Source organism: Antechinus flavipes, chromosome 2 (genome assembly GCF_016432865.1).
Source record: "Antechinus flavipes isolate AdamAnt ecotype Samford, QLD, Australia chromosome 2, AdamAnt_v2, whole genome shotgun sequence".
Classification (NCBI taxonomy): Eukaryota; Metazoa; Chordata; class Mammalia; order Dasyuromorphia; family Dasyuridae; genus Antechinus; species Antechinus flavipes.
Window position 1 is genome coordinate 475,870,967 of NC_067399.1, and position 12,521 is coordinate 475,883,487.

The 12,521-nt window shown below is 33.1% G+C and overlaps 1 protein-coding gene across 3 annotated transcripts in view; it reads right to left on the reverse strand.

The window, feature by feature from the left end:
- Positions 1-12,521, reverse strand: part of DPY19L3 (dpy-19 like C-mannosyltransferase 3) — a 112,045-nt gene that overhangs the window by 48,624 nt on the left and 50,900 nt on the right. For all 3 annotated transcript variants that reach the window (XM_051979754.1, XM_051979753.1, XM_051979751.1), the window contains exons 9-12: positions 6,667-6,798; positions 3,267-3,368; positions 2,407-2,480; positions 2,088-2,246 (exon numbers count right to left, since the gene is read on the reverse strand). In XM_051979754.1, the coding sequence (XP_051835714.1) occupies positions 2,088-2,246; positions 2,407-2,480; positions 3,267-3,368; positions 6,667-6,798 (467 nt within the window). The remainder of the gene's footprint in view (positions 1-2,087; positions 2,247-2,406; positions 2,481-3,266; positions 3,369-6,666; positions 6,799-12,521) is intronic.

Below are 12,521 nucleotides of genomic sequence, written 5' to 3' on the forward strand. Positions count from 1 at the left end.
GTTCCTAGGTAGTAGAGATTTTTAAAATGATATTGATGCTCACAGAGTTAATTAGTTTCCAAATTGGGAAGACTTCCCACAGTCTAGAGGACATGATTGGTACTTTTATTTAATAGCTCTGAGCCTGCTCGCTATATTACCTTAAGTAGCTAAAAAAAAAAATTTTTTTTCAACTTGTTATTTAATGGCTACAAAAGGCTCCAACCTCTATTTCCAGCCTACTTTTCCCTTTCATATACTTTCTATTCAACTAAAATGACCCATGAGTACAAAGTCCCCCAAATTCAGCATTTCTGGTGTGAGTGCTTGAACTCCTTTCTGGTTTCTACCTCTTTGAATTCTTAACTTCCTTCAAGCTCAGATAAACATATGACCACCTACTGTAATTTTTTCTTTACATATTTAGTTACTAATGTTTTCTTTTTTATTGAATTATCCTGTATAAAGGTAAAATTCTACAGGTTTTATTTCATAGAGAGTAAGCTCTTTGAGAGCAGGGATGGTGATGATTTTTTCTTTATATTCCCTGTGCCTTGCATAAAGTAGAAGCTTAATAAATGTTTGCTGAATTTCAGAATTCAGTTAAGTAGTGATTAGTATATTGATAGCATCTGAGGTACACTAAATAATATTGAACCACAAATCATGTAACAATTTTGTCTACTTTCAAGAATCTAAATCAAACCTTACATTAAGTACAAAAAAGAACACTACTGAGAGATAATAAAATTGTTTATGGTTATAGAAATACTTTGTCAGTTCAATCTTATTTCATTCTTAAAAATCACAAATTGCTACTCAAAATAACTAGTCTTTGGTTATTTTAATATCTTTTACTCAACACAACACTCTGGTGACTGAATCATAGTTCACTAGTACTTAATTGACACAGTAACTACATATAAAAAAAATTTCCTTTGGAACATAATTATGTGTTCACCAACTATAATAGTTTTGTTTGCTAACAATTAATTCTTTTTCATCGCATGAAAGACTATAAAAGCAAAACAAATTTTATTAAAATTTCCATCCTATTTCCATTGCATTCTATTAAAGTTGATAGCACTTCTTAAGTACCAGAAATTATGCTAGGTATTGAAGATGCAAGAAAAAAATGCAAGATAGATCTTATTATCAATACAATCAAAAATACTATCAATGATACTATCAATATTACTATCAATTAAATCTAAAAGGGAAGAAGAGCATACAAAACATACATAATGAGGGTTAGTGTAAGTGCAAAGGACAGATCCAGATGAAATGTTTAGAAATCTTTTTCCTATTGATAGATTGGTGAACATGCTAAGAAAATTTGACAACGCTTAATTGCTTACTAAATATTAAAAATTGTTATTTTTTTCAGGTTCAAGAATCTTAAAATGAGGTACTGAAAAAAAGAAAAAAACATTCTTCATTTTCTATGAATAACTTACAATTGATTTTTTTTCTTTCTTAATCATTATTAAAGCTTTTTATTTTCAAAACATATACATGGATAATTTTCAACATTTACCCTTGGAAAATCTTGTGTTCCAAATTTTTTTCTCCTTCCTTTCCCACCTTCCTTCTCCCCCAGATTGCAAGCGATCCAATATATGTTAAACATGTGCAATTCTTATATTAAATTAAACATCTGCAATTCCACCATTATCATGATACACAATAAAAGTCAAATCAAAAAGGGAAAAAAGGAGACAGAAAATAAAATGAAGCAAACAATAACAACAAAAAGAATGAAAATACTATGTTGTGATTCACATTCCCACAGTCTTCTGTCTGGATGCAGATGACTCTCCATCATAAGACTACTGAAACTGGTCTTGCAATTGATTTTTTAAGGCCAAAGTAAAAAAAGCAATGAATCCTGATAACATACAAAATAAAAAATCCCAAATCAACATTATTTTATAGGTAAGACAGAAGACCGTACCTTCCCCTAGGTAAGAGGGAAGTTTGTATATGTCCACATATATAAACTACATCTGATTTTTTTGTTGTTTTCATGTCAGCTAAGTTTAAAAAAATAAATAGATGTATATATACACCATAGGAAATAAATGCAATATTTCTAAACTAGATGGTACCTGAGGTTCCGAAGAGCAACGACAATAGCCACTATCACCATAATGGAGAGAACAAACATGTACACATAAAAAAGTAAAGTATGTGACAGTCTTTCAAGCGTATTAAAGGGTAGGAGACCAAAAGCTTCTTCACATAGATACAGATTGGCATCAAAATCCCTAAAGAAATGGAAAGTAGACTATTAAATTCAATGCAACATAAATAATTTAAACATGTTTCTTCAAGCCATCCAATAATAGCAGACATTTACTGTGACTTAACTTTAAACTTTACTGATTTAATATATTTTTTTAAAAAGAAATATAATTTTTATCCTACCTTGTTGCTCCAAATCCAAATTTTGCCTTCAGAAATTTAAATATGTGTTCATCTGATTTTAGATTAAGAAATTGCTATTGAAAAAAACAAAAGTTGCTATTACTGTCTTGATATTTACCTACAGGGAGCATGAATTATTATTCATTAATGTTTTAATATTAGTATTATTAATATTCATTAATGCTTTTTAAAATATTAGTTATAATACAAAAAATAAGCTTAGGCATCTGAATACTGATGAGTTTTCACATACAAGAATGTCCAAAGGACAATAATGTGATCTAAAATTGAAATCTTTCAATAAGCATTATCAATATCATACATATTCTTGGCCTACAACTTGCTTATAGCTATAACTGTAAAGTCATACAGATTAAGATAATTCAAGTCATGCCATCTAAGTTCTAAGGAGTTGAGTATTTCTACATCATTACAGAATGGTTATGAACAAACTGTACCTGGAATTTGGAATAATTTCATCTGTAAGAGAGGGGACTCTGTTTTTATAAATGAAAAAAGATAACTACAAGTCAGAGTTTTAAATTTGATTGTGATTAATTACTTTTGGGGAATCTTCAATTTGTGCCTAGAAAGGGCAATCATTCAGAAGTGACAATATGAGATAAAAAAGGGGGACTCAAATAGAGCAGGATAGAAGTTAGTGATCAACTATAAAGAAAAATAATGTGTCACTTTGGAAATTCTAGAAATGGAACCATAAAATTACAGGTTTAAGTTTAAAGTATATCAACAATATCTAATATATCATTTAACAAAATACTTTATAGCACTTATGAGGTTTTTTTTTAAAGAATCTTTTTTCAAGTGCTTATTAAAGTAAAAGTGATGTACCAACCTACCTTAATAAGGCTATTGAGAAAAATGGTCAAACATAGCACCAGGACTAAGTGGAACAAAAGTTTCCAGAGCCTATTAAAGAAGCTTCCAGTTTTCAGATTTTTCTAGAAATTAAAAGATTACACTTCAATTACTTTATATTTACTTACAATGATATTACTTGTCTTCCAGAAAGATTGTTAATGGATTCATTTGACTTTACTCAGCCTCCTCTTCCTTCTGATAACAGGAAGAGATACCTCCCAGAGCTTTCCTTTCTAGAGGGCATAAATGGGACTCTTAGATCACTCCACTCCATCTACTGCCCTACCTGGTTTCAACTCCATAGAACAAGACACCCCTAGACCAGGCACCCCCGATATTCCTTCCCTTTTCCCCTTCTCCTTACTGTTTTCCCACTTTATTTTGTATGTTGTTTCCTCTTTAGATTGTAAGCTTTTTGAAGGCAGTGACTGGCTTTCTATTTATTGTATCCTCAGTGCTTAGCACAGCACCTGTCATGTCACAGGCACTTAATAAATGTTTATTGGAGTAGATTATTTGATGCACAGGTAAAATATGAGCCAAAATTATCTCAATGAAACTATCCTATATCTATTTATCTATCTACCTATAGATATATGAAAATTATATGCACATATCCTATATATATATATATATATATATATTTTCTAAGTAGACAGTTAAAAGATATATATATATATATATATATATATATATATATCTTTAACTGTCTACTTAGAAAATGCCTCATTTTTTATACCCTTTTTTCAGCTTTTATTTTTCAACAGGGCAATTGCTATAACATGAGTATAAAAATTTACTTACAATATGCTGTGGAAATCATGCCCTTTATTACTTACGAAAGCTGCTTTTGTATTCTCAAATATGCTAATAAAGTGATCAATACCATATATTATCTTACATGTCACATCTGATAAAGTTCAAAGAATATCAATTATAATTAAAGTTGATTACTATTGTTACTTAATAATTAGCCATTGTAACATAGGATTTTTTTTTTTGTTGCAATTTGAATGGTATTTTATCAATAGTAAGTACTATAATCCAGATTAAAAAATAAAGTAGATTCTTTTTCTTCCAAAAACAGAAAATGAATCTCTACTTAGATAATGGGAATCAAAGGTGAAAGACATTAGCTTCAACATAAAGAAAAACAGGATCTACCCAATTAAATCAAAACTTATGAACAGTAATTAGGTATTAGTCAATGCCTGCTCTTCTTAACTTGAGGGATAAAAAGATTATTTGTTCACTTTGAGATGAATCTGAAATTCTTTTTTTTTTAAAATTCTAACTTCCCAAATTAATATGAATTTATTATAAATATGTAATCTCCACCTTAGAGGTAGAGAATAGAGAAAGGTAAGTAGTATAAAATCAAATGATATAGTTATACAATTCCAAAAAAAGCTCTAAATTCATAATTTCCATAAAGGAACAAAGTTCCTTTAAAAGCTGATGATCTATTAATATTATAGAGGCAATGGAAATATTTTTTAAAATTTATTTTCTTATCTTTAAGTCAGTACTTTTTAGCTATGGTCAATGAAATATAAGTTTCAATGAGATATCTCTAGGACTTCCTTTTTAACAAAAAGTGGTCCTGGCTCTGTTCTAAAACTTGTTAAGATTCCAGGTTATTGGTGGAGGAGAGGGAACAGAGAAAAGTCTCTTGAAACCAATGTCTGAATGGCTTATGTCAAAGAAACACAAACAGTAATTTTTAATGTTTTGTCATGGGAATTTAATCATATATAGTTCTCCCATATTCTGTGCAAAAATGATTAGGGCAGAAGGATAAATTTGGTTTAAAAATTATGTATGTAGTTATTTGCATCCAAGGGAAAAAGACAGCATGCAGCAAGTACCAGGGAAGTCAGACCATCTCCACCCATTATTATCTTGATTTACAGTCTCCCCCTCAGATGCTGCTGACCTAGAGTCTTAAACACAAGAGCCATTATAATAGCAGAGCCCCCTAAACCACCAAACATTTTTCCTACCTATCCCTTGAAGCCATTCCAAAGGGAGAAATTGTTGTGGAGAAGCAACTCCTCTCCCTCACCAGTCAGTAAGTCACACTTCATTAAGTACCTACCACATGTCAAAGACTGGATAAAACGAAACATAAAGAAAAGTCTGTTCTGGAGAAACTCACAGTCTGATGGGAAAGATGACCTGCCACAAACCACATACAAGCCAGATAGACACAAAATAAATAAGGAATAATCATCAAAGGGAAGAGACTAAGATTAAGGAGGTTAAGAAGGTTTCCCTGAATTAAGTGGGATTATAGCTGAGACTTGAAGGAAGCCAGAGACGGCAAGAGGTTGAGTGTTAAGCATGGCAGACAGCCAGAGAAAAGCCTGGAGTAGGGAGATGGAGCTTGAGTGGGTCAGTGTCACTGCATCAGGGTATATGGAGGAGTGTTTTGAGTAAGAAGACTGGAAATGCAGCAAGGGGCTAGATTAAGGCCGGTTTTATAAGCAAAACAGAGGAACTCCATTTTATTCTGGAGTTGATGGGAGAAGCAGTCAGATATACACTGTAGGAAGATCAATTTGACAGCCAATTGGAGGACAGAGGGGATGAGGAGGGACTTAAGGCAGACTCAATGCTGGGCTATTCTAACTGTCCAGATCTAAGGTGATGGGGCCCAGAGTGCTGGCAGTACCCAAGGAGAGAAGGGGGAGTACATAATGGTAGGGAGGTAAAATTGGCATGGCCCGACAATGGGTTAGCTAAGGGGTGAGCCTACCTGCTCACTGTACTGTACTGTGGCAGCCTTAAGAGGAAGAGGACTGACATTGAAGAGACAGAGGGAGGCCGAATTCCGTTTTTTAGCATGCTGAGGTTAAGGCTCTATAGGACCCACAAGTGTGAAATATCTAGCAGATGGCTGGAGAAGTAAGACTGGGTAGTCACAAGGTGTTAGCTTTGGATAAGTCTATCTGAGAATGATAACTGAACCCACAGGAGTGGATGAAATCCCCTAATGAAGCAGTATATATAGAGAGGAGAAGCTTGTCTAAGTCTAAAACAGAACCCTGTGGAACACCTCTAATTAGTGTTTACATCTTAGTTGAAGATCCTTGGTAATGTTGGAAACAGAAAATCAAGATATGGTTTTATGGTAGACATGACATTTAAAAAGAATTAATACCTACTGAGCTACTGTGTACTTGTTCACTTGACTTCTAGCTGAAACTTCCCCCAAGAGTTCTCTTCCCATTAGAATCAGAACTCCCTGAGAGTCAGGACTTGTTTGCTATTTATATTCCCAGCACTTAGTACAATACTTTGCACATAGTAAGTACTTAATAAATGGAATTTATTCACCTAAAAATACATTTACAATAAAAACAAAAAGATGCATACCTGAAATGTTCTTGCTATTAACACTGAGAAATTAAAACTTATAAGCAAAGATCCAAGGATCATGGAATTAAAGAACTGAAGGACACAGACCAAGAGTAAGCTTGTCACCTGGATAACATATAGCCATGTAACCTGCCAAGTCAAAAATGGTAATGATAAGTTAGATAAATATATTTTACTAAGAGTTCACCACATAAAATGATTATAAAATCACACAGAAGGCATTTGGAAATAGTCTATACAAAAGACAGGCACTTACATTTTTTAATCAACAAGCAACCTAGTACAGAATCTTAAGGGCTAAAAGTAATCTCAGAAGTCATCTATCCCAATGCTTTATTTGAATCAGAAATCCCCAGCATAATATCCTTGATTAAAGGCTTTTAGTAATGAGAAATTCACTAGCTCATAAGATAAATCATTCCATATATGTATGATAATATTTGATTGGAAATTCTTTCTTAAATTGAAACTGAAATCTGCCTTCATGTAACTTCTATCTAATTAGTTCTTATTCTGTTCTCTGGAATTATAATTCATGACTGCTCATCAAATATGTGAAGCTATGTGATCATATCTCTCTCAATCTTTTCTTTTCTAAGATAAACATTTCTATTTCTTTCACTTCATTTGGGGCCAAGAGACTTTAAGTCATTTAAAGCAACTAGTTACTTAAGTTCCATCTACTATGGGCTGTGTAGTGACTTCATCTCAAAGACCATGTTCATCTGCATTTCACCAGAATGGAAACATGCTTACATAAAAAAATTTTAAAGTGAGGTTTGCAATCATACTGAAAGGTACATAGCATTAAATTTTATCCCACATCCATTCTCAAGTGAATACAATTTGTCTTTATAATAATGGACTGTGCACACAATACTACCTTTTATTTTTAAGGATTGAAAGTTGCTTTCAATTGTGAGTCTAGAGTTTTAAAAAATTCATACCAGTTCTTATTAATACAAATGAGTGTTATCTGCCAAAATAGGCTCTTGGAAAATTATTCAAGCCTTTGTTTAAGTTTTTTTTAAAACTTCTTTTTCAGAAATGCTTTCAGAAGGAATCTATCAACCACATGAGAAAATCAGTTTCATTACTTTATAATGAGGGATCAATTGCTCAATACCACAGCAACATATATTCCCTTCGTCTTCCATTTTCTCCTTGTTTCACATGCTCTGCTCCCTCTTTTCCACTTTTTTTTTTTTGAGACAATAATCTGAGGAACCAAAATTAAGAGCTATAGACTCAGACAAAACACAAGGAAGCCAACTAACTCAACATTCCTAATGTTTCCAGTAAACTGATCACATCAGGGCTGGACTTTATTCAAATCACTTTAAAAACACCTGAATTTTTCTACACAAGTAATCTTTTTTCTGGTGTGCTGGTCAAAAGATTTGGGTTTTTAGGTTTTATAAGTGTTTTCTTTGGATGAAAAATTTAGGAAAAAGTAAAAAATTTGAAAAACTACTCTTTATAATTATATTGGGATCTGTATTTTGGGTTCCTTATTCTATGCTAATATGTAAGACTATTTTTCAAATACTGATATGATTAGAGAGTAAGGGTCATATTTTTTATGTGATTATATATGATGTGGCCACCCTGAAAGTAGTCAAAAGTTCACTGATGGTTGTAACAGAAATGACTTCTTGTACTTCCCCCATTACTACTTCTAATTTATACCTATTCTTACACTAATTAATGTTTCTGGCATAACCTTAAGTAAGCATTCAGAAAATATTCATGTATTATCAGCTGGGAATTAGAAGGCTTTAATGAAAAAATCTCAAAGGAAAATATAATAAAGTCTCAAATTTTATCTTTATAAATGTTTTATGTTTTTATTTTAGTGAAATAGTGATGGCCATTGTTCCATAACAAACTTAAATCTCCAGAGTATGAAACTTAACTTGCTTGTCTAATAATAATCTGGCCAATTCTGCTTCTCCCCCTTATACTCTTAGTTCCTTCTTCGTACATATATGCTGTACCTGCCTAAAGGTGGCTCCTAGATTGTCAAGATAACATTCATATACTCCTAAGATAAAACAAATAGTTATTGTGTTTTGACAGTTTATCTGACAGATGTATCACTGTAACAGACAGGTTACATTGGCTCTGATATTTTTTCTAGTGACATTTTCCTAATCTTTAATACAGAGTCTTCAAAAATATATAAACATATAATGCATCATTTACAAAAATATAATTAAAGGTAAGCTCAAAAGTTTATTTTTTATAAAAATGTATGGAGAAACTAGCAAAGAAATTGGTCACAGATAACCAAATAACAATCAAATAACTTTCTCCCCAGAGATAATCTGTATTACAGGTATTAATAAAATTAAAGAAACTTTATGATGTATAATTTTAAAATTTGTAAGCTAATTTATGCTAATGTAAGTTAATATATGAATAAAATATTTATAAAATATAGACCAAGTAATTTAGTGCTGTGGCTTTTAAATATAATGATCTGATATCATTGGAAAAAAATCATGGAAAAAAATGCTGAGTATAAATAAATAAAAGTCTTGTTTAATTGGAAATTGTTTTAATTGGGAAAGCACTGTAACAAATCAAACTTACCCATCTTTCAGAAGCCAGCTCAAATGTTGAGCTTTCATATTCACCCCTCCCTACCCCCACCCCCAACCCATATGCACACATGCATGCACTCATATGTATATATAAGTATCTATCTATATATTTATACACACATATATATTCACATATATTTCCAAGTTATATGTAAAAGTAATTTGTAGCATTCATTTTAAAAATTATGAGTGTTAAATTCATTCAAAAATTAAACCCATTTTCTTTGAAATATTAAGCAGATATAGAATATATGTGTAGTCATGCAAAACATATTTCATATTAGCCATGATGCAAAAGAAAACACAGACCAAAACCACAAGAAATATAAAGTTTAAAATGTACAATTCTTTCTACATTCACTCCTCCATCAGTTCTTTCTCTGGAGATGTATAGCATTTTTTATAACAAGTTCTTTAGAATTATCTAGCATTATTATATGGCTCAGACTAGCTAAGTCATTCACAATTGATCATTATACATCAATATTGCTGTTACTGTAAAACAGTATTTTTTAAAACTTCTGTTCACTTCTTTTTACATCAGTTCATATAAGTCTTTATAGATTTTTCTGAAACCCTCCTGATTGTCATTTCTTACAGCACATTATATTTCATCACAATTATATACAACTTGTTCAGCCATTCCCTAATTGATGGGCATCCACTCAATTTCCAATTCTTTGTCATCACTTAAAAGAGCTGCTAAAAATACTTTTGCTTATATAGGTTCTTTACATTTGAACTCTTTGGGATACAGTCCTAATATTGGTGTTGCTGGATCAAAGGTATGCAGTTTTATAGCCTTTTGGTATATTTTCAAAATTTCTCTCCAGAGTGGTTGAATCAGTTCAAAACTTCACCAGTAGTGCATTAGTGTCCTAATTTTGCCATAAACCCACTAATATTTGTCATTTCTCTTTTCTGTCATATAAGCCAATCTGACAGGGGTGAGGTGGTACTTCAAAGTTGTTTTAATTTATATTTACACTGTAAATCAATAATGATTTACAGCATTTTTTTGTTGGAATCCTTACTAACTGTAAGTTGATCTAATTAGAGTTGATCTAATCTTACAAGAAGATGTTTTGGGCAGAACCTGAAACAAGGTACTAAGTAGAACTAATTAATACAAGGCTTGTGTTCACACCTTTACTCATTGGAGTTCAATGAGTTCACACCTCTCTTGAAGCTCTTTGGGAGCATAAATAGAGCTTCAATGGGCCAGTCAAGGAAGTTCTTCAGAGTGAAGAAGCTACAAGTCGAGATTTCAGAGATTCATTCCATCTCTGTGCTGATTGGAGGCAGAAGAAAGCAGAGGTAGAGGCTGAAGGACCAGACCTTTGGATTTGGCGACATTCGGAGGGAGCTCTTGGAACCAAGCAGAGAGATAGGCCTCTAAGCTAACCGGGCTATATTGGAGATAATAAAAGATCTGAACTTTTATCACCTGGCGGTGTTTTGAGAAGAAGAAGCTCACCACATTTTGACGCCCGAACAGGAACCGATTCAGATCCATCTGAACTAGATCACCACATTTTGGCACCCAACGTGGGGCCGACAGAATCCTGATTCCAGGGAAGGCACCCAGAGAGAACTTTTATAATATTTTAAAGAAGAACAAGAACCCAACATTTGAAACCCCAACATTTTGGCACCCTGAACGTGGGACTGACAGACCCCTCAGTGGATTTCAGTGGAAAAGCTCCGATCCTGATTCAAGTGGAAAAGCCTCTGATCCTCATCCAGTGGAAAAGACTCTTCAACCCAGAAATTAGGGTGAGTGCAACAAAGAAATTTTGTTAGAAGAGTTAAAGTAGAATTTCAGCTAAGATGGGACAGATATTTAGAAAACAGCCTGTTTCTGTTCAAGGAAAATGTTTAGAGAGCATTGTCAAAGTTATGGAAAGCCAAGGTTTAAGTATAAGTTTACAGCAGATCACTGAACTTTTACAAACTGTAAAGGACATATGTCCTTGTTTCTCTCTTGATAAGGAATTAGATCTAAATGAATGGAAATTGGTTGGAGAGGATCTTTGTCAATTCTATGATAAAAATGGGCCTAACTCAATAATTAATACATATAATGTAATACAATTGGCTATAAGAAGTTATGTAAGTGATAGAATGATGAAAAGGAAAGTACAGGAGGAAGACATGCCAACTTTACTAGGTGAAAAGGAGGACTAATCAGATGAGAATGGAGTTAATTACAATTCTGAGTATGATACTTCACAGCAGGAGGAATTAGGTGATTCCACATCTCATGACCCTCCCCCCGCAATTAACCCTTCATGGGTGGAACAAGGGGGAGGGAGAGAGACAGAAACACAGTCAGCTTCTCCTGTAAAGCAGAATTTGACAAGATTAGAAAAAGCATTAATTAAAGCAAAAAATGAAGGAGAAGATATATCTGATTTTATAAATGCATATCCTGTGATTGAAGAGCTCAACTCCTCAGGTCAAAAAGAGAGAAAATACACTCCTTTTAATTTGGGAAAAATTAAAGATTTGAAAAAGGGTTGCACTCTTTATGGGGCTACATCATCTTATGTGAAGATGTTACTAGATAATTTGTCTTATGAAATCCTAACCCCGAATGACTGGAAATCCATAGTGAAAACTTGTCTAGAACCGGGACAAAATTTATTGTGGCTTTCGGAGTTTCATGAATTATGTAGGGTTCAAGCCCAACGCAATAGGCAAACAGGAGCTGTTGTACAAATCACTTTTGACCAACTAGCTGGTGAAGGTCAGTATGCAGAGAGTTCAGAACAGATTTATTATCCCATAACAGTGTATGAGCAAATTTCTAAGGCTGCAATAAAAGCTTGGAATTCTCTCCCTGGACAGAAAGATGGAAATAATGCTTTCACAAAAATAGAGCAAGGTCCCAATGAACCTTTTGCAGATTTTGTGGGATGTTTACAAACAGCTGTAATAAGAACCATTGGAGACAATGCAGCAACAGAAATAATGACTAAACATTTGGCTAAGGAAAATGCCAATGAGGTTTGCAGAAGAATTATATGGGGACCAGACAAAGATGCTCCTTTAGAGCAAATCATAAGACGCTGTGCCACAGTGGGCACAAATGCTTATTATGCCCAGACTATGATGAACATGGAAAGACAAGGTCCTTCTTGGCAGAGGAATTCTAGAGAAACTCGTCGATGTTTTCAGTGCAGAAAAATTGGACATTTGAGAGCTCATTGTAGATATGGAGATAGAGTGAGAAGACAGGGTGAG